Raw genomic sequence first — 23,361 nt, forward strand, 5'->3', positions numbered from 1 at the left:
GCCCGGGTCCAGGAGACGGTACCAGGGTACCCGACGACCTGCGCATCGACACCTCTTCAATAGAGGGGGTGCGCTCCTCTCGGCGCGGGCACTTCTTAGGGATCGAATCGTCTCGACGTCCATGAGCTGCCCGTGCCATGTGCCGTGGGCGACCGATGACGGTGCTTTTTCGCAACCTTCTTCCGATGCCCGTCATCGGCGCTCCGCGGCATGGACGAGGAGGTGGAGTCTCCGCACCCTCTGGGGCTCGGATCCGACAGGGTTTGGTCCCGATGGCCCTGGGCGGCGGGACCAGCAGAGGCGGACAGCCCACTCGGTCGCTCACCGCCGCCATCGCTGGCAGGTTGTCGGGCCAAGGGAACCTGTACTCCTGGGATCGATGCCATGCTCGGCATCGAAGTCGTCGATGTCGGTATCGATACCGAAGTCCCAGCCGTCGACACCGATGCCACTGACATCAACGGGCCGGCGCAAGTTCCGAAAAGACGGTCCCGAAGAACTTGCCTCGCCACCTGCGTCTGCTTTTTCAAGCCGAGACACAAGGTGCATGCCTTGGAATTATGCTGCAGGCCGAGGCACTGGAGACACCAAGCGTGAGGATCGGTCTGCGAGATCTGCTGGCCGCACCGACCACACTTTTTGAATCCGCTCGGGACCTTCGAGGACATCGACAGAAAAATCGCGTCGGCGAAGTCCAAACCGTCGATGGTGGTGGTAAAAATAACACCACAAAAAGAAAGAAACGGTCGCATGATAAAAGAAAAAACTCAACGATAAGGATTTTTTTTTAAACGAAAAGAAGGGGCGTGCGAATGCTTGTACAGTAAAAGGAAATTGCGGGCTAGGCCGCAAAACGGTTTTCTGGGGCTGACACGGAAAGGGATGAAGCACGTCTCTCTCCAGTGTGGAAAATTGAAAAACTGAGCGGAAGCGGTCGCGCACGGGCGGGAAGACGGCCGCGCATGTGCGGTGGGGCATACCCTGAGTGTGGGACCTCCCGCGAGATTTTTCTTCTGGTCTTGAGGGGCTGCCGTGGACATCAACCCAGTCGTGAGAACAAGCAGCCTGCTTGTCCTCGGAGAAAGACTTCTACAGTCTTTGCCTTGAAAATGGCATGGACAAATCAAGTTCAGGTATACGTACGGTATATCACCTCATACCTTATGTAATGAGTTCATCTCTTCGGGCAGACTGGATGGACCGTACAGGTCTTTATTTGCCGTCATCTACTATGTTACTATGACAGTGACAGAACTCAAAGAAAATGTACAAACTGTAAATAATTTGGAAAAATAATGTTCCTAATGTGGAACCTTGTATTAATTACGCAGCTATAGTTTGGGTTCCTCATTCCCACATGCATCACTTTGCACTTGCTCACATTAAACATCATCTGTCACTTGGATGCCAAGTCTTCCAGTCTCATAAGGTTCTTGTGTAATTTTTCACAATCCTATTGCGATTTAACAACTTTGAATAACTTTATATCATCAGCAAATTTCATTATCTCACTAGTTATTCCCATCTCTAGATCATTTATAAATATGTTAAAAAGCAGCAGTCCCAGCACAGACCCCTGGGGAACTCCACTATCTACCCTTCTCCATTGAGAATACCCTACTCTCTGTTTTTCTATATCTTTTAACCAGTTTTTAATCCACAATAGGACACTACTTCCTGACTCTCCAATTTCTTCTGGAGTCTTTCATGAGGTACTTTGTCAAATGCCTTTTGAAAATCCAAATATAGAATATTGACCGGCTCACCTTTATTCACGTTTGTTCACCCTTTCAAAGAAATGTAATAGATTGGTGAGGCAAGATTTCTCTTCACTAAATCCATGTTGGCTTTGTCTCATTAATCCATGCTTTTGAATATGCTCTGTAATTTTGTTCTTTATAATAGTCTCACTGGTCTATAATTTCCTGTATCACATCTTGAGTAGAGAGGTGTGGTAGCCGTGTTAGTCCACTTTTAAAGGTAATCAATAGAAATAAAACAAAATAAAACATGGTAAAGAAAATAAGATGATACCTTTTTTATTGGACATAACAATACATTTCTTGATTAGCTTTTGAAGGTTGCCCTTCTTCGTCAGATTGGAAATAAGCAAATGTTGGTAGATCTGTGAATAAAGTGGTACTTTGTACATCAGTATCCCGTCTCCCTGGAGTCATTGGTCCACTTCCCTCTATCTTATGTCCTCTCTGCACCATGCATCTTTGTGATAAGCTGAGCCACGTGGTCCAGGAACTCTCCTTTGGTTCTCAGATCCCAAGAACCCAGCACAAGAGTTCTTGTATCACAGAGCTCAGACTCACAGAAAGTGCAGTACATGAGAGATGAACTTCCTGCTCCGGTAATGGATGGAAATTGTGTTGTGAAAATTCCCAGATGGAAATTTCTGGCTGATATGACAACCTGGCAGCTGAGACTTGTCAAGCCTGACTTAAGAACTGAAATCTATGGCAAATGTCCAATACTAATGAGAAAACAAAAATATTACACCACATTGTTTCACTGGTAACACCTTTTTAATTAGGTCAAAGTAACTGTACAGTTCATTATATTCTTCCTGAGAATAATTTATATCCCCCAACAAACAAAAGGGAGTGCTTTTTAAAAATCAAACAAATGGTATAACTGGAAACAAAGTAAAACAAATCAAATCAAAACAAAACAAAAACCATTCAGCATCAACTTTCAGACAAGACAAAGATAGGTTAGTAAGTACAACATTTTAAAATATCTAACATGGCTTTTCTTATAAATTATCTAAAAGTGAAAAATTTTATGGTTACAGAATCTGGCATGCATACCATCAGCGGCATGCCTGCAGCCCTGAATTTCTGCATTACAAAGTAGTATTTTTGCTTCCATGGAAAGTAGCTACATCAGTATTCAAAGGTACTGGCACTGGATAAAGACAACCAGACTACCTTGAATATTGACCAGAATATTTCTACAAAGAAAAGGGCATATCATCCTAGAAAAGAAAGGAGACGTACATGAATTTTCAGTTGTGTGTTACTGCTAGTATCCAGGCAAATACTTCACACACACCCCAAAGGGAAAGCAAAGACAGAAAGATGAAAAGAATCATAGTGTTAGATTTTAAATGACCAAAGACTCGAAAAAATACCTTTTTTATTTTCATTTCTCTTTAAATTGTGATTAGCATATTATGACTTAAGTGTAATAATTAAAAAAAAATTTTCCAGTCAGGACAATTATTGTACTGTGGGCAAGAACTCTCAGCCATTTGGTTTCCCAGAATTCTTTACATCACAGTAACTCTCATCTTCAGCTTGCACAGTTCTGGCTCTGTGATTTTTAACTTTTCCATGATTTTGGCTCACACTTTTTTTTTTTTTTTTTTTTTTTTTTTTACAAAATTGAAAGTCCCCCCCCCCCCCCCCCCACCTCAGAGTCCCATGCCCTTTCTTTAAGAGCTCCTGTACAATCTTCATTTTTTTTAACAGCACCAGGATCAGAATTTCAGACCGTCTTTTATTGTTTAAAAAAAAAATTGTGAACGGGAGATATCAACAGTTGTCGGTCAGGACTGATCAAGTAGGAAGCCCAAGAAATCCAAGACTTCAGAGGGTTAATCCTTGTTGCTGGTGGAAGGTTAGATAACATTCTTAAAGAAGAGATATTCTTAATAGAATCATAAGCAGAACTACATCCTAAAATATTAATGTGGTCTTGACTGTCCAATCATTTTTAGTCTAGCTTGGTCAATAACATCCAGTAAGTTTTTGGCATCTACAGCCAAAGCATGAGCAGCTGTAAGCATCTGTTTTTTGTATTCTTGTTGGAGGCTGGTCATTACATACTGCTGTGCCAATTTCATTTTATTGATCAGCTCAGCCAAATCAGAATTCAACAGCTTCTGTGCCATCTCAATCTGAAAGACAAAGAATAATATGCATAAAAGTTAATCACAGGGCTACTCTAAGATAATGGTTTCTAAACTTGTTCTCAGGGGTAAGCAATGCGAGCAAATTTGTTTCATGCATATTCACTGTTATGTCTTGAGTTGCTCTGAGGACAGATTTGGGAACTACCTCTCCTAATGCATCTACACATTGCTACAAGTCAGTTTGTGACATTAAGATGCCTGCATTTGATACATGTCCCTCATCAAGGACTTCCAGACTGAAGCGTTGCAGTTTTCTATTTAGAATTCCTTCTTTATCTTTTCAGTTTGCTGTTGAGCAAAAAATGAAACTGTTCATCTGGGCATCTTCTTTCTAGAGCAACACTCTTAAATTTAACTTCTCCCCCATCCTGATGTCACATGAAGTTCACCACTCATGTATAGTTAGATGTGAGAGGTAAAGATGGGTCCCCAGAGCGGGGAATGGAAAGTCAGACTTGAGTTATCCTGGGAGGGGGGAGGGAGAGGGGCTTTATAGCATGTGTTTGTTTATAAACAGATCTTGGTTTTGTATTGTGAGGTGATATTGGATGATATCATGGCCCTGAAAAATATGGACAATCTAACCAGCTTTCGCAAATCTTTGAAGACACATCTCTTCAACAAAGCCCACTAAAACATCTAATAATAAAACTCACCCTCAACGTTCTGAGGACAACGTTCTGAAGTCACTCAGACTCCCAGAACGGTTTGTAACTTCATGGTGGTGAAGCCACTGAACATGACTCGCTGCCCCGCCCTCGCGTCAAACGTCATGACTTCGAGGGCAGAAAAACAAAAGAAAAATGAAAGAAGGGAACGCATCCAGGCAGGGGGAGGAGTAGGGAAACACGCGGAGCATGTTTCCCTACTCCTCCCCCTGCCTAGGAAACGCTGGCCACCAACCTCACAAACCACCCGAAAGCTACAGAGTTAAAATGAAGCCCCGCCAACAGAATGACCGAGGTCCAACACCCCCCCCCTGCGCCCACCCCCCCCAAACAACCAACAAAGCTCATCAGAAGAAAAAAAGACCAGACCACAAAATGCTGGAGGTGCAACACCCACCCCCCGAGCCGCCCCCCCCCCAAAGCCACCCACCGTTGCGCGTTGCTTTGCTGACGGGGGACACGAAACCCCGCCAGCACAAGTCCTGTCTTCAGACTCTGGTGTGAACTTCAGCATTTACTAGCCTATGCAGGCAGGGCTTCTGTGCGTCTGACGTCATGCACGTGCAGGACGTCCGACGCACAGAACCCCACCCTGCAAAGGCTAGCAATGCCGAAGATCAAGCTGAGTCAGCAGACAACAAAGAACTTCTGCAGGCGGGATTTTGGGTCCCCCGCCAGCAAAACTACGCAACGGTGGGTGGGATGGCAGCAGGGGGGGGGGGGGATCGCGGTGGGTGGGATGGCGGCGGGGGAAGAACATCGCGCGGAGGAGGCAGTGACGGCAAAAAAACAAACCCCTGCAATCTGGCAGCGCTTCTTTCCATCATCTTCAAAGCACCGCTTCCAGAAACCCCTGCCCCCCCCCCCCCAACCACACTCACTCAATCATCTGGCAGTGGCTCCTGAACCCCCCACCCAAACACACACACTTACTCTCAATTGGCCACACTTCCTAAACCCCCCCCCACCACACACACACACTCTCTCATCTGGCAGCGCTTCCTGAAAACCCTGCCCCCCCCCACACACACACTCATCTGGCAGCGGTTCCTGAACCCCCACCCACACACACACTTACTCACTCTCATTTGGCCACACTTCCTGAACCCCTGCCCAACACCACACACACTCTCATCTGGCAGCGCTTCATGACCCCCTCCCACACACAAAATCACTCTCATCTGCAATCGCTTGATAAACCGCCCCCCCCCCCCCCACACTGACTCATCTGGTAGCGCTTCCAGACCCCCCACACACCCCTCTTCTTCCAAGCTGAACACCCCAACACACCCCTCCAAAACACACACTCTCTCTCTAAAAATCTCATCTGCCAGCGCTTCCTGAACCCCCCTCCCCCCCACAAACAATCACTCTGTCTTATCTGGCAGCGCTTCCTGAAACCCCGTACACACACACACAAGCTCTCTCATCTGGCAGCGCTTCCCAAAACCCCTGCCACCCCCAACACAGTCACTCACTAATCTGTCAGCCGTTCCTGAACCCCCCCCCCCCCACACTTACTCACTCTCATTTAGCCCCGCTTCCTGAACCCCCCCCCCCACACACACACACTCACTCTCTCATCTGCCAGTGCTTCCTGAACCCACGCCACAAACACTCACTATCATCTGGCAATGCTTGAAAAACCGCCCCCCCTCCCCCACACCCACTCACTCACTCATCTGACAGCGCTTCCTGAACCACCCACACCCCTCTTCTTCCAAGCTGAACCCCCTACCACACCCCCCACAAAACACACACACTCTCTCTCTCATCTGGCAGCGCTTCCAGAAACCCCATACACACACACGCACTCACTCTATCTATCATCTGGCAGCGCTTCCTGAACCCCCCCTACCCCCCACACATACTCACTCTCTCATCTGGCAGCGCTTCATGAAACCCCATACACACACACTCACTCTCTCTCTCATCTGGCAGCGCTTCCAGAACCCCCTGCCCCCCCCCCCCACACACTCCCTCACTCTGTCATCTGGCATTGCTTCCTGAACCCCCCCTCCCCCCCTTTCCTGAACCCCCCACACCCCTCTTCTTCCAAGCTGAACCCCTCCAAAACATCCCCCCCCCCACACACTCTCTCTCTCTCGCCCTCCTTCAGCACACCAATTGCTTAGGTGCAGTGGCGGCAATCTCAGACACCAGAGAGAGAGGGGGGCCTGACACCATAGAGAGAGAGGGAAAGAGGTATCTCTGTCACACACACACACACACTCTCTCTCTCACAGACAATGTCTTTCTGTCTCTCACTCACACACACTCTATGTCGCACAGTGTATCACATTCACTCTATATGTGTCACAGTCACTTACACACTCGCTTGGTCTCATACACTCAGTCTCACAGACAATCTGTGTCTCACACACACTCACTCTCACACACACTCTCTCTCTATCACACCGTGTCTCACATACGCAATTGCACACACTCATTCTCACACACACACTCTCTCACAGACACACTCACACCCAGACTCACTCTCTCTCTCTCACACACACACACACACTCGCACTTTCACTCTCTCTCTCTCTCTCACACACAGTCACTCTCACATACACTTTCCAAAACATACACACTATGAGGAAAACCTTGCTAGCGCCCGTTTCATTTGTGTCAGAAATGGGCCTGTTTTACTAGTCCTTAATAAATCAGTCCTCAAACTACTCAGGTGCATCAAACACCTCTCAACACCATACCTAGCACCTTGCATCTAAATCACCTACCTCCAGCCTATTATCGATTGTATTTAAGATCATGTAATGACTGCATCATAACAATACTCTGTAAGCCACATTGAGCCTGCAAAAAGGTGGGATAATGTGGGGTACAAATACAATAAATAATAATAACAATAATAATATTGGATTTGGATTTGTGGAAAATAATAAACATACGTTAAAAAAAAAAAAGATGTGAGAGGTAAGCAAAGTGCTTCTACTTAAAAGTAGTCCAAATATGACCCAAAAGTCATAGATTAAAGGCATGTGTAGAACCCAAGTGTCTTCAGCATAGAGAACATGCTTACTTGTAGAGGGGGGTTTCTGTAGACAAGCAGAATTAAATCATCCACATAACTGAGGATTCTCAAAATGAGGGATGCAAAGAAAAGTATGTCTGCAGAGACATTAAAGAATAGAAATGACAGATATGCTGAATGTTTGAATAGTAATCTTTAGTGAGCAACCTAGGTATAGAATGGAGCCTGGCAGACTTGAAGCTATTATTTAAAAAGACTTTGTAGGACTGCTTGATCAATCATGTAAAGTGAGCTGCAGTCTTGCATATTTCTTCTACAGGAGGCTACGTGGAGATGAGCCACTGATGTAGCCATGACTCTGACTTAATGCGCTTTGACACAAGCCAGCTTGTGAACAACAGCACTGAATGCATTCTACTATCCAGCTGGAGAGTGCTCTTTGTTACTGCTATTCCTGACCTATTTGGATTGGAATATAGAAAAAGTTGAGTTAATTTTCCATATAGCTGTTTGTCTGCTTAAATGTTCTTTTGCAGTCAAGAGTATGAGCAGCTTGCTCACTGTGAGGAGTTTACAGAACACTGCCCCTCCAATAGCCTGGGCCACCTTAAGAGCCAAGAAGGGTGGAGTTAATAACTGGGAGATTAAAAGACAGGGCCAGGCTGAGGTCCAGGGAAGGAAGAAGTGAAGCCCAAGTCTATGCATTTACTGAATGTGTTTAGCTGCTGTGACCTGACTGAGGTAAGCTTCTTGTTAAGGCGCTTGCAAGCTGTAAGTCAATGCATTTACTGAATATGTTTAGTTGCTGTGACCTGACTGAGGTAAGCTTCTTGTTAAGGCTTGCAAGATGTAGTGGAAGTGAATTTTAAAGATTGTTTTTCAACTCTGCCTTGACCGACCAGTGCACTCGGGGTCTGTATTTGTGATTAGAAGTAATTTTGTTTAAAAATGATTGCTTAACTTTGATTGTGTGAAAATAAGTTGGAATGTAGAAGATAAGACACAGCTCTAATTAATTTGTTATGTGAAGAGAAAGATGGGGCCTGTTTTCGAGCTCAGACTGGTCACCTGGATGACCACATTCCCACAGTATGGCTTGTTTACCTAAACAGAGAAGCATCCTGTAATTTTCCTTAGCTCTGAACATGAGTTTTAAGCCTAATAAAACGGGGAAGTTTCTTTCAGTGAAACTGGGAGCTCATCTGTGAGTAACGTACGAACTGCACAGAGAACCATGTTTCCTGGTCAAAGAAACTCCTGGCTTTCACTGTGAACTGCCCCCCCCCCCCCCCCAGCTCATAAGAGCCTGGATGATGTAAGGACCAGTGATGATTGTTTAGTTGCTTCCTTTCCTGGTCTAGGAACTCTTAGCATTGCTTAGATGTACAGACCGGTGATGTAATGATTGTTTATAGATAGGTATTGTTTCTTTATAGTTATATAGCTAATCATTGTATATGTCATAATCATTGTATATATTTTAATCATTATAGATTTTAGAACCTCTAATAAAAGTCTCATTTACCTAATATAAATCCAAAAGAATCCACAATAATTATTGAGTAGTCTGTGTCAGTGAAGCAGGCTGTAAATCCATAGCGGTACACAAGCCTTGCTGAGGTCTGGCAGGGACAAACCTGAGTTCTCAGAAGACCTGAGAACCTACAAGCTGTGTTTTGGGTGGGGCAGCCCCACAAGCCACAGGCTGCTTGGCCTGCTAAGTCAGTGGCCTAATCAAGACTGTTATTAAATAAGAGAACTTGTTGCATCTGATGTTCCTGACCTGTGAAGCAACAGGTCCCAGGGCCCAAGCAAATAAAGCGAATATACTTACCTGTATTAGGTATTCTCCAAGGACAGCAGGCTGATCATTCTCACAACTGGATTGACAATCTGCATTGGCCTGGGAATCGGCATTAAAAGATAGCAAAAATCAAAAGATTTGCTAAAGCCTTCTGGGGTGCGTGCAGCAATGCACCACGCATGTGCGGACTGATTTTCTGCCTGCTGCGCGAGTGCGTATCTCAATTAAGTCCAAAAACATAAAGAAATACACAACTCCAAGGGGAGGTGGGCGGGATTGTGAGAATGATCAGACTGCTGTCCTTGGAGAATACCTGCTACAGATATCTTCGCTTTCTCTGAGGACAAGCAGGCTGTATCCTTCTCACAACTGGGGTATCCCTAGCATTCAGGCTCACCCAAAACAATAAACATTGGTCACTTGGGCCTTGCAATGGCGATTAACCTGAAACTATAAACAGCTAGCTGAGAGTGCAGGCTGGAACAGAATAAAACGGGCCTAGGTGGGTGGAATTGGATTCTAAACCCCAAACAGATTCTGCAGCACCGACTGCCCAAACCAAATGTCACGTCGGGTATCCTGCTCAAGGCAGCAATGTGATGTGAATGTGTGGACTAAAGACCACGTTGCAGCCTTGCAAATCTCTTCAATGGAGACTGACCTCAAGTGGACCACCGATGCAGCCATGGCTCTGACATAATGAGCTGTGATATGGCCCTCTAAAGTCAGCCCAGCTTGAGCATAAGCGAAGGAAATGCAATCTGCTAGCCAATTGGAGAATGTGTGTTTTCCGATGGCGACTCCCCTCCTGTTGGGATCAAAAACAACAAACAACTGGGCAGACTGTCTGAAGGGCTTCGTCCGCTCCATGTAAAAGGCCAGTGCTCTCTTGCAGTCCAAGGTGTGCAAGCTGCTTTTGCCAGGGTGGGCATGAGGACGGGGAAAGAATGTTGGCAAGACAACTGACTGGTTCAGATGGAACTCTTGACATCACCTTTGGCAGGAATTTAGGGTGCTTGCGGAGGACTACTCTGTTGTGATGAAACTTAGTATAAGGTGCATCCACTACTAGGGCCTGAAGCTCACTGACCCTATGAGCTGAAGTAACAGTCACCAAGAAAATGACCGTCCAGGTCAAGTACTTCAGGTGGCAGGAATTCAGTGGCTCTAAAGGAGCTTTCATCAGCTAGGTGACATTGAGATCCCATGACACTGGAGGAGGTTTGACAGGGGGCTTTGACAAAAGCAAACCTCTCATGAAGTGAACAACTAAAAGTCTGTCCAGAGATAGGCTTACCTCCTACTCACTGATAAGCACTAATTGCACTGAGATGAACCCTTATGAAGTTGGTCTTGAGACCAGACTCTGACAAGTGTAGAAGCGGTCTGTGTAGCAGGGTCTGTGTAGGACAAGAAAAAGGATCTACGGCAAACCTCCTCTGTTTGAAAGAGTAACATCTCTTCGTAGAATCTTTCCTGGAAGCAAGCAAGACACCCTCCGGAAGATCCAAGAAAGTGAATTCTAGGCTCTCAACATCCAGGCCGTGAGAGCCAGAGACTGGAGGTTGGGATGTAGAAGTGACTCCTCGTTCTGAGTGATGAGGGTTGGAAAACACTCCAATCTCCATGGTTCCTCGGAGGACAACTCCAGAAGAAGAAGGAACCAAATCTGACGTGGCCAGTATGGCGCTATCAGGATTATGATTCCATGGTTTTGCATGAGTTTCAGTAAAGTCTTTCCTACTAGAGGTATGGGAGGATACACATACAGAAGGTCTGTTCCACAATGGAGGAGAAAGGCATCTGACGCTAGGCTGTCGTGGGCATGAAGCCTGGAGCAGAAATGAGGAACCTTGTGATTGGTTTGAGATGCAAAAAGATCCACCGAGGGGGTGCCCCATGCTAAAGATCTTGCAGGCTATGCCCATATTCAGCAACCACTCGTGAGCATTACCCTGCTCAGCCTGTCGCCAGACTGTTGTTTACGACTGCCAGATAAGTGGCTTGGAGAAACATGCTGTGACGGCGTGCCCAAAGCCACATCTGGACGGCTTCCTGACACAGAGGGCGAGATTCGGTGTGCCCCCGCTTGTTGATGTAGTACATCGCAATCTGATTGTCTGTCTGTATTAAGATGATTTGGTTGGAAGCTCCAGGAGGTTGATCTGAAAACCTGTTTCCTGGGTGGACCAAGCTCCCTGAGGGTGAAGCCCATCTACATGAGCTCCCCACCCCAGGAGAGATGCATTTGTCATCAGCACTTTCTGCGGCTGAGAAATTTGGAATGGCCAGCCCATGATCAAATTGGTTCGAATCATCCACCACCGAAGGGAATTCTGAAAATTGGTGGACAGTTTGATGATATCTTCTAGATTCCCCGCAGCTTGATACCACTGGGAAGCTAGAGTCCATTGAGTGGATCTCATATGTAGATGTTCCATGGGTGTGACATGAACTGTGGAGGCCATGTGCCCCAAAAGTCTCAACATCTGTCGAGCTGTGACTTGCTGAGACGCTCGAACTGTGGACACCAGGGACAGAAGGCTGTCTGTCCGTGTCTCGGGGAGATAAGCTTGAGCTGTCTTCCGAGGTGCTCCTCACCAGCCAACCATCGAGATAAGGGAACACATGCACTCCAAGTCTACGTAGCAATGCTGCGACTACTGCTATGCATTTAGTGAACACTCTGGGCACAGATGCCAAGCCAAAGGGCAGTACGCTGTACTGAAAGTGTTGTGTTCCCAGCTGAAACTGAAGATATTTCCTGTGAGTTGGAAGTATTGGAATGTGCGTGTAAGTATCCTTTAAGTCCAGAGAGCATAGCCAACAGTTTTCCTGAATCATGGGAAGAAGGATGCCTAGGGAAACCATCCTGAACTTTTCTCGTACCAGGAATTTGTTCAGGGCCCTTAGGTCTAGGATGGGACACATCCCCCCCCCCCCCTGTTTTCTTTTGCACAAGGAAGTACCTGGTATAGAATCCCAGCCCTTCTTCCCCTTTAGAAGGGCGGAGAGTTCCTCTGCAAGTACCTGCTTGTGCTGGGAGCTGTATGAATGAGCTCCCGGTGGGCAATTTGTAGTTTTGGATTCCAGATTGAGGGTGTATCCTAACCAGACTATTTGAAGAACCCACCGGTCGGTTACGAGAGGCCACCTTTCGTGAAAAAAACATTAACCTCCCTCCAACTGGCAAGTCATCCGGCACGGACACTTTTACTGTGGCTCTGCTCTGCTGGGGTCAGTCAAAAGCCCGTCCGTTGCTTTTGCTGGGGAGCAGCAGAGGCCTTGGGCACAGGCTGTTGACGGGAATAAGCGCACTGGGGCTGAGCCCGAGTATGCTGGCGAGACCCGGGAGTGTACCTACACCTAGCATAGGAATAGGGAGCATTCCGTGATCCACCAAAAAACCTCCTAGATGAGGAGGTGGTAGCAGAAGGTGCCCAGAAAGAAGCCATAGCATCACTTTGCTTCTTGATCTGGTCGACTAGGTCTTCTACCTTCTCTCCGAAAAGGTTATCTCCCCGGCAAGAGCATCCACCTCTCTGCTGGACCAAGGTCACAGACACGCAGCCATGAGAGTCTGTGCATCACTAAACCCTGAACGGAGATTCTGGATGCCACATCAAAAGTGTTGTATGCGCCCCTGGCCAGGAAGCTACGACACACCTTCTGCTGCCTGACCACCTGGCGAAAAGGTTCGGCCTGTCTGGTGGGAGGGCATCGACCAAACTAGACAGCCGTCTTACCGAGTTCTATAAGTGGACGCTCGTGAAGAGCTGGTAAGACTGAATACGAGCAGCGAGCATAGCGGCCTAATACGTCTTCCTCCCAAAAGAGTCCAAGGTTCTAACTTCTCTGCCTGGGGCGCCGAAGCATAGTCCCTAGAACTCTTGGCTTTCTTCAGAGCAGAATCCACCACTATGGAGTTATGGGGTAACTGAGACCTCATTAACCCAGGTTCTCTGTGGTTCTGATACTGGGAATCGGTATTCTTAGGGATCAAGGGTCCAGACAGAGGGGACATTCAGTTTCGCATAAGGACTTCCCTGAGTACCTTATGCAGAGGAGCTGTCACTGCCTCTTTAGGATGAGAGGTGTAGTCCAGGACCTCTAGCATCTCAGCCCTGGGCTCATCCTCTATGTCTTCGGGGAATGGAATGGCCTCAGCCATTTCCCGCACAAAAGAGGCAAAGTAGAGGCTCTCCAGGGGGAGATAGTCTCCTTTCAGGTGGAGGGGATGGTTCAGAGGGTATCCCAAAGGATTCATCTGAGGAGAAGTACCTGGGATCCTTCTCTGATTCCCACGAGCGCTCCTCTTCAGTATCGGAAAGCACTTCCCTCAGTGACCTCCAAGACTGTACCTGCCTCGACGCCAAAAACCTACAGTCCTGATGGCAATGTTGAGGGGTCGACGCCCGCATGGACTGCGGCGAAGCTTCCTCCACAGACGTCGATGGGGAGTCAACCTGGGTGGCGGCCGACACCAGAGCCGCAAGCAGCACTGAGCTCGGGGACCTCACTGCAGGTAGGGGGCCAGTCGCTGCTGCAACAGAAGACGCGGGAGGCGCAAGCACCCCCGACGCAACGCAGACTGGCGCAGTAGTCCTTTCAGGAGCTCTGGAAGTAAAGCCCGGATGAGCTCGTTGAGAGCCGCCATTGGAGAAGGCTGCAGGGCCAGTGGAGCAGTTGGTGGCAGAATCAGTTGAGGCTTGGTAGCAGGAACTGGACTGCTGGGAGGCGGACGCATCGGCACCTCCTGTATGGAGGGGGAGCAGTTCTCCCAGTGCCGACGCTTCTTGGGAGCTGAATCCCTCGGCGCCCCGGAGCTGCCGGCACCGTGTGTCGAAGGGGAATGGTGACTGTGCTTCTTTGCCTTTGCTGGATGTACGTCACTGAGGCTCTTTGGGGTCGAGTCCAACGATGGACGGTCCCGGGGGGCCTGCACAACAGGAGGCCTCGAGATAGGTGGAGACCCACTTGATGCATCACTGCTCCCAGCGTGCTGCAAGATAAGTAAGGAAGGGAAAAATAAACTTTTTTTTTTTGCAGAAAGGAAGCAAAAACCGAAGTGAAGGCTTCAATGTCGCTGAAGGCTCTTTCACGGGCTCGAACAGAACAACAGAAATCCTGTCACTCCTTGTTGCGGGTAAAAGAAAACTGAGATATGCACTTGCGTGGCAGGCAGGAAATCAGTCCGCGCACGCGCACCAAAAGGCTCTAGCAAATCTTTTGATTTTTGTTATCTTTTAATGTCGATTCCCGGGCCGACGCAGATAGTTAACCCAGTTGTGAGAAGGATACAGCCTGCTTGTCCTCGGAGAAAAACATTTACTTTCACATTTATATACCTTGTCTGGCTGAGTTATTCACAGGGCTACCCCATAACCCTCACCCAGGGTTTCATACTCGCCTGTATAAATATGAGGTCTGGGAAGAAACATAGGAAGGATGATGGACTGATTTAGGAGCAATGAAGTTAGTACTTTAGGCATAAACTTAAAACGGAGCACTCAGAACAACTCTGTGGAAGAATTCACTATATATTAAGACTAGTGATTGCAATTTACGCTCTGTGAGCAGATGTTACTGCTACTAAAAATAAGACCCTCCAAAAAAGGTGCTTTAAAGATGCTGAATCTAGAGCAGGAATTCTCAGCTCAGTCCATGGGACACACCTAGCCAGTCAGGTTTTCAGGATATCCAAAATGAATATGCATGAGATAAATCTGCATTCACTGCCTCCACTGTATGCAAATTTATCTCATACATATTCACTACGGGTATCTTGAAAACCTGACTGGCTAGGTGTGCCCAGAGGACTGGGTTGAGAAGCACTGATCTAAATATTAGAATACTGGCTGCATCAGTTGTATGAAGATCATAATAGCGACTTGGCACGGAATAAACCTTGCATGAATCTTGAAATCAAAAGATAAAAGAAATAGCTGATGTTGATCATAGTATACACAATAAAACTTAGGTGTACCTTTAGATATTTTTTAAAGTCGGTTTCCTGATAAGAGAAGATGGAGAAAAGGTGAATGTGTTTTGCCCTTTTGGTAAGCACCATGATGAAACTAATTTTCTATCTAAAGCTGTACTATCTTCTCATGGAAATCTTCATAGAATTACTGTTATCTTGAACTATTTCTGAAAGACGTTAGGTAAGAAATTAGAAAATACTTAGCATTCATACCATCAGGGTTAAGGTCTGGGTATTGGGATGTAGAAGGCTGCCCTGATTTTGTGTAATTAGCACATCTTCAGTCTTTCAGGTTCCTTGACAGAGTTCCAGTAGCAGAAAAAAAAAACAATCTGCCACGGCCAAAGGGGCTATAAATATAAACGAGCTATTGTCCTATTGTTAACTTCTGAAGGTCTATGATATTTATTTATACTTATTTATATTTTGGAAGTCATAAATGCAAAGTGGCCCCTCCTGTTTTCTTCACCTTTCAGGTTTTTCTTTGGTGCGAAGTGCTCTAGTGCATAAGTACATAAGTATTGCCATACTGGTACAGACCAAAGGTCCAGCAAGTCCAGCTGTTTTCAACAGTGGCCAATCCAGGTCACAAATACCTGTCAAGATCCCAAAAAAGTACAAAATATTTTATACTGCTTATCCCAGAAATAGTGGATTTTCCCCAAGCCCAATTTATTAATGGTATATGGACTTTTCCTTTAGGAAGCCGTCCAAACCTTTTTAAAACTCTGCTAAACTAACTGCCTTTACCACATTCTCTGGCAACGAATTCCAGAGTTTAATTACACGTTGAGTGAAGAAATATTTTCTACGATTCGTTTTAAATTTACTACTTTGTAGCTTCATTGCATGCCCCCTAGTCCTAGTATTTTTGGAAAGCATAAACAGATGCTTCACATCTCCGTTCAACTCCACTTATTATTTTATAAACCTCTTTCATATCTCCCCTCAGCCGCCTTTTCTCTAAGCTGAAGAGCCGTAGCCGCTTTAGCCTTTCCTCATAGGAAAGTCGTCCCATCCCCTTTATCATTTTCGTCGTCCTTCTCTGCACCTTTTCTAATTCCATGATATCTTTTTTGAGATACGGCGACCACAATTAAACACAATAGCTGAGGTGCGGTCGCACCATGGAGCGATACAAAGGCATTATAACGTCCTAATTTTTGTTTTCCATTCCTTTCCTAATAATACCTAACATTCTATTTGCTTTCTTAGCCGCAGCAGCAGCACACTGAGCAGAAGGTTTCAATATATCATCGACGACGATGGTGAGTCAGATTTCAAAATCAAGAACAGAATTTCTCTCTGCTGCAAAATTCTGCTCTTCTTTGCTCTTGCAGACATCATAGCACATATTGCGCAATCTGTCAAAATATAAGATGGGCCAAGATAAAGCAAAACAGATGTCAGCATGGTTAGTTATTGACATCTTAGGTGGAGCACGGGTGATTCAGTGGTACAATTCTCGGTTGCCATACAGGAGGTCTGGGTTTGACTTCTAACCACTGCAGCTGAAAATTTTCCTTCCTTCCTTTTTCTTGTGTCTAGATTTTCAGAAAGTTGTTGACAAAAAGCCATGGTATAGGAGGCAATGTTCCACTGTGGACTGATAGAAAACAGAGTAGGGTTAAATAGCCAATTCCCTCAATGGAGGAAGGTGAGCAGTGGCATGCCAAAAGATCTCCTACTGTGACTGGCATATTTATAAATGATCTGGAAATGGGGATGATAAGTGAGGTGACACAAAACTATTCAAAGCTGTTAAATTGTATGCAGACTATGTGAAACTGAAGGACCACCTTAGCAGGCTGGAAGACTGAGCATCCAAATGGCCAATGAAATTTAAAATGGACAAGTGCAAAGTGATACACATTGGGAAGAATAATGATGCTAGGTTCCACATTAAGAGTCACCACTGAGTAAAGGATCTAGGTATCATCATGAACGATATGTTGAAATCTTCTGCTCTGTGTGCAGTAGCAGCCAAAAAAAAGGAAACAGAATTTTGAGAATTATTAGGAAATGAACAGAGAATAAAACAAAAAATATCATAATGCCTTTATATAACTCCATGGTGAGACCGTATCTTGAGTACTGTGTGTAATTCTGGTCACAATCTCAAAAAAGATATAGTGGAACTAGAATAAATACAAAGAGAAGCAACCAAAATGACTAAGGGGCTGGAATGACTCATTTGAAGAAAGGCTAAAGAGGATAGAGCTTTTCAGCTTGGAAAGGATACGGAGGGGAGATATGATAGAGGTCTATAAAATCCTGAATGGAATGGATTGAGTAAATGCATATTGATTATTTACTCTTTCAACAAGTATAAAGACTAACGGGTACGCCATGAAGTCACATAGTAGCACGTTTAAAACAAACAGGAGGAGTTTTTTGTTTATGGTGGATAGAGAAGAGATCGGTACAAAGTACAGGGAAGGGTTGGGAGGGGGATTAATAACCTTGGAAATTTATCTAATGATATCTGTTTCAATACTGCTTGCCTTGTGTTCCTTTGCTGTCTGTCATCAATAAAAATGATTTAAACATAAAACAAACAGGAGAAAATATTTATTTACTCAATGTATAGTTAAGCTCTGGAACTCATTACTGAAGCAAGCGGTAAAAGCAGTTAATGTAGCTGGGTTTAAAAAAGGTTTGTACAAGTTCCTGGAGGAAAGGTCCTTATGCCATTAAGAAAGTAAACCTAGGGAAAGCCACTGCTTATCCCTGGGGTTAAGCAGCATGGCATTCTGCTAGGTACTTGTGACCTGGACTGGCTGGAAACTGGGCTAGATGGACCTTTCGTTTGACCCAGAAGAGCAATCTTTATGTTTTTATATTCTTATCTCTCTCTTATATTTTAGATCTCTTTTTAAATCCACTGGAAGATTTAACTATCATGGCAAATATTGATGAAACAAGGTCAAATTCAATTTTGAAATATATACAGAAGTAGAAAGTGAAAAAGGAATTTTTTTTCACTCCACAGGAGCAAAGGAAAAGAAAAGATGTTTTTGAGACATGGAGACTGGGTTGTAGGGAAAATATAACATGTCAGGTCACAGAACAGACAAAAATACAACCGAAGTAGCTTATGTAGAACTGCAGCACATGCTTAGAAAGTAGTTTCTTTGCTATACTGTTCTGTTTTGAGTCTGATGACATCACTCAACTGTTTCTATGATTTGATTCTGTTTGTCCAAGTGGCTTTTAGCAAATCTATCTCTTTAGTGTTAGTTCAACATATTTTCATCTTTATTTTCTTTTCATTACTGGATCACGGTTATAAGAAGATTATGTCAGCAAAATATATTTAAAAAGTCTAAAATACAAGTAGTTTCTGAATAGGGAAGCCAGCAGAGTCACCTCAGTAAGCCAGTGTAGGTAACATATACCACTAAGGAAGGAGTTATCAATGTGGGCTATTGTTAAGATAGATTATTTTATCAAAAGTCATACTATTTTATCACAGTGTCCCATTTTTATGCAATGACACCTTTGTTAAATTAGCAAGACTTGTGGTAAAATAACCTATCTTAACGGTAGCCCACTTTGATAAATTCTCCACTAAGTTTCACACTCTTGTAATAAATCAGATTTGTTTATTCCCAGTACTTTTTATTTATGCAAATTAAAACAAACTGGTTTTCTATGGGTGTCTCAGAGTTTAATAGCAGCTGATGTTTAGTAGAGGAGCAGCCTAGTGGTTAGTGCAGCAGACTTTGATACTGGGGAACTGGGTTTGATTCTCACTGCAGCTCCTTTTGACCTTGGGCGAGTCACTTAACCCTCCATTGCCCAAGTACCAAAACTGGGATTCTGAGCCCTCTAGGGACACAGAAAGTATCTGCATATAATGTGTACAGCGCTATGTAGTAGCACTATAGAAATGATTAGTAGTAATAGTAGTAGTAGCATGAGCTAAAAACGCTAGTGCACCTTAGTAAAAGACCCCTTTAATGTTTAGAAGATTACTACCTACTTTTAGATTTTGCACTACTAATTATACCAAAGATAGGACTATGAATTTTTGTTTTTTTACCTCTCTGTGCATGCTTGCTGGAAGTACTGGAATGGTTTCATCTACTGTTGCCAATAATGTTCTTAGAGCCAAACCAACACCCTAAATGAAAAAAACAAAAACATATATGAAAAAGCAAACTAAATCAATGCAAAAGAGTGGTTACTTACCTGTAACAGGTGTTCTCCGAAGACAGCAGGCTGCATATTCTCACAAGTGGGTGACGCCACGTCGGCCCCGGAGGATTTTAAAGCAAAATCTCAAAATCTCTTTACGGCGTTCCGTCGCGCGAGCGATCGTACTGCGCATGTGCGCACACCTCTTCCCGCTCGCCGTGCGGACACGCCCCTCAGTTAAATCCAAAAGATGGAGGAGACAACTCCAAAAGGGGAAGGTGGGAGGGTTTGTGAGAATATGCAGCCTGCTGTCTTCGGAGAACACCTGTTACAGGTAAGTAACCACTCTTTCTCCAAAGACAAGCAGGCTGATATTCTCACAAGTGGGGTATCCCTAGCTTCCAGGCTTACACAACACAACAAACAGTGGTCAATTGAGTCTCGCAACGGCGAGGCCAGAATAAAATTGACTTGAAAAGAAGAAATATCTAAATGAGTGTAGCCTGGAACAGAACAAAAATGGGCTTAGGAGGGTTGGAGTTGGATTCTAAACCCCAAAGAAATTCTGCAGCCCCGACTGCCCAAACCGACTGACGAGTCGGCTATTGCTGAAGGCAGTAGTAAGATGAAAATGTGTGGACTGATGACCACACCGCAGCTTTGCAGATCTCTTCAATAGTGACTGATCTTAGATAAGCCACCGACTTAGCCATGGCTCTAATTTTGTGAGCCGTGACATGGCCTTCTAGAGTCAGTCCAGCTTGGACAAAAATGAAGGAGATGCACTCTGCTATCCAAGAAGAAATTATGCAGTTTCCGACAGCAACTGGCATTAAAAGAAATAAACAACTGGGCGGACCGTCCGAGGGAGCTCGTCTGCTCCACGCAAAAAGTGCGGAGCTTGCTTTCGCCAGGGCTTGTAAGATGAGGGAGAAAGAATGTTGGCAAGACAACTGACTGGATCAGCTGGTACTCTGATACCAGCGCCAGTAAGAACTTTGTCTGCATGCAGAGAACTACTCTGTTAAGATGAGAAGTAAGGTAAGGCGCTTGAGCTACTATAGACCGAAGCTCACCGACCTTACGAGTTGAAGGAACAGCCACTAAGGAAAACGACCTTCCAGGTCCAATACTTCAGATGGCAGGAATCCAGTGGCCCGAATTGAGCTTGCAGCAGCTGGATGAAAACGACATTGGGACCCCAAGATACTGGATAAGGAGTGATAGGAACTCTGACCGAAGCATAAGAGCCAACTGTCAAAATTATTGTGGGTGCTAAGCCCAACAGAAATAATCTCCCCTAGACACATACAAGGAATTCTCTCAATATTGGGGGAGAGATAAACCTCTCGTGAAGTGGACAGCTAAAGGCTGACCTTTCACACGTTGATGATAAGCTCTATTGCACAAAGATGAATACTGACAGAGTTGGTCTTGAGACCAGACTCAGACAGGTGTAGAAAGAACTCAAGCAAGGTCTGTATATGACAAGATGCAGGATCTAGGGCCTTGCTGTCACACTAGACGGCAAACCTCTTCCATGAAAAAGAATAACACCTCTTTGTGAAATCTTTTCTGAAAGCAAGCAAGAGTCGGGAGACACTCTGGAAAACTCAACGAAACCCTACTCTCAACATCCAGACCGTGTGAGCCAGAGATTGGAGGTTGGGATGTAGAAGTGCCCTCTCGTTCTGTGTAATGAGAGCTGGAAAACATTCCAACTCCAGAAGAAGAGGGAATCCTATCTGACGCAGCTAGAAAAGAGCAATCAGAATCATGGCTCCACAATCTTGCTTGAGAAACAGCAAAGTCTTTTCCACCAGATGTATGGGAGGATACGCATACGGAAAACCTGTCTCCCAAAGAAGGAGAAAGGCATCCGATGGTAGCCTGCCGTGAACCTGCAGCCTGGAACAGAACTGAGGGACTTTGCGATTGGACTAAGCAGGGGCGTATCTGAACTGCGGCGATAGGGGGGGCCAGGGCCAGAGAGGGGGGGCACATTATAGCCCCCCCCACGCCGCCGCCATTGCCGATCCCCCTCCCCCCAGCCGCTGCCATTGCTAACCCTCCCCCTCCGTTGCTCGCCTACCTTCGCTGGCGGGGGACCCCAACCCCCGCCAGCCGAGGTCCGCGTCCTCCTGCCGCTGCCGGCTGCCTTTGGTCCTTTCATTCTTCCATTGAAGCTGGCGCCGACGAAAAAGTTTCTTTTGAATCTGACGTCGCTGCACGTTGCACGTTGTACGTGCAGGACGTCAGACTCAGAAACAATTTCTGAGTCTGACGTCCTGCACGTACAACGTGCAGCGACGTCAGACTCAAAAGAAACTTTCGTCGGCGCCAGCTTCAATGGAAGAATTAAAGGACCAAAGGCAGCCGGCAGCGGCAGGAGGACGCGGACCTCGGCTGGCGGGGGTTGGGGTCCCCCGCCAGCGAAGGTAGGCGAGCAACGGAGGGGGAGGGTTGGCAGCGGTAGGGGGGTCCAGGGCGAAATCTGCGGGGGCCCAGGCCCCTGAGGCCCCACGCAGATACGCCCCTGGGACTAAGTAGCAAAAAGATCCACTGAGGGGTCTTTCGAACTATAGGCATGCTCAACTGTAGCATTATCCTGCTCAGCCTGTCGGCCAGACTGCTGTTTACGCCAATTAGATAAGTGGCTTGGAGAAAACATGCCGCATTGCGGGCCCACCGCTACATCTGCATGGCATCCTAACTCAGAGGGCAAGATCCAGTACTCCTTTGTTATCGAGTACATCACAACCCGATTGTTTGTTGAATTAAAATAATTTGGTTGGATAGCCAGGAGGGATGCAACCTTCGTCAGCAGCTTTTGACTGAGTAAGATGCCTCAGAATCAAAATAGAGAGAATTAACCACCTCTGAGGGGGATACCGAAGACTGGCGAACAGTCGGGTTACATCCTCTAGATACCCTAAACTTGATACCACTGGGAAGCTAGGATGCACTGAGCGGATGTCATGTGCAAAAGTGCCATGGGAGTTACATGAACTGCGGAAGCCATGTGTCTAGAAGTCTCAATATGTACTGTGCTGTAATCTGTTGAGACGGGCAATCATCGTGTTAAGGGAACACATGCACTCCCAGTCCATGAAGATACGCTGCAACAACAGCCAGGCACTAGGAAAAAAACATACTCTGGATGCAAAGAGAGTATAAGTATCCTGTAAATCCAGAGAGCATAACCAATCGTTTTCCTGAAGTATGGGAAGAAGGATGCCCAGGGAAAGCATCCTGAACCAAATCTGTTTAGGCCCCTTATGTCTATGATGGGACGCAACCCACAAAGAAAGACCTGGAATAGAATCTCAACCCTTCTTGCCCTGGTGGAACGGGCTCGACTGCATTGGCGCTGAGAAAAGCAGAGAGTTCCTCTGCAAGTACTCACTTTTGATGGAAGCTAAAGGATTAAGCTTCCAATGAACAATGTGGAGGGTTTGATTCCAGATTGAGAATGTATCCTAACCGGACTAGTTGAAAAACCCCACCGGTTGGAGGATAAAGAAGTCACCTTTGGTGGAGAAAATGTAAACTTCCCCCCGACAGGCAGAATGGCCGGTACGGACATTTTTTTTTTTTTTTTTTTAGTGGCTATACTGAATTGGAGCCAGTCAAAAACCCCTCTGTTTCCTGGGGAATAGCTGCAGGGGCCTGATTAGGTGCACGCCGCTGACTAGAACGAGCGTGCTGAGGCATAGCCCGAACCGGCTGTCGAGAAGTAGGAGTATAGGTACGACCCCTTAAGGCACAAGGAAAACTACTCCTCTCTCTAAAGAACTTCCAAGATGAGGAAGTGTATGTACAGCATATCTACAGTTTTCTGCTGAG

At 45.8% G+C, this 23,361-nt stretch overlaps 1 protein-coding gene across 1 annotated transcript in view; it reads right to left on the reverse strand.

Annotated features, from left to right (window-relative positions):
- Positions 1 to 3,130: 3,130 nt before the first annotated feature.
- PTK2 (protein tyrosine kinase 2) overlaps positions 3,131 to 23,361 on the reverse strand; it is a 714,868-nt gene continuing 694,637 nt past the window's right edge. The window contains 2 exon segments of the mRNA XM_030219604.1: positions 3,131 to 3,910; positions 19,421 to 19,501. Of these exon segments, the coding sequence (XP_030075464.1) occupies positions 3,698 to 3,910; positions 19,421 to 19,501 (294 nt within the window). The 3' untranslated portion in view covers positions 3,131 to 3,697.

Source organism: Microcaecilia unicolor, chromosome 1, assembly GCF_901765095.1.
Source record: "Microcaecilia unicolor chromosome 1, aMicUni1.1, whole genome shotgun sequence".
Taxonomy (NCBI): Eukaryota; Metazoa; Chordata; class Amphibia; order Gymnophiona; family Siphonopidae; genus Microcaecilia; species Microcaecilia unicolor.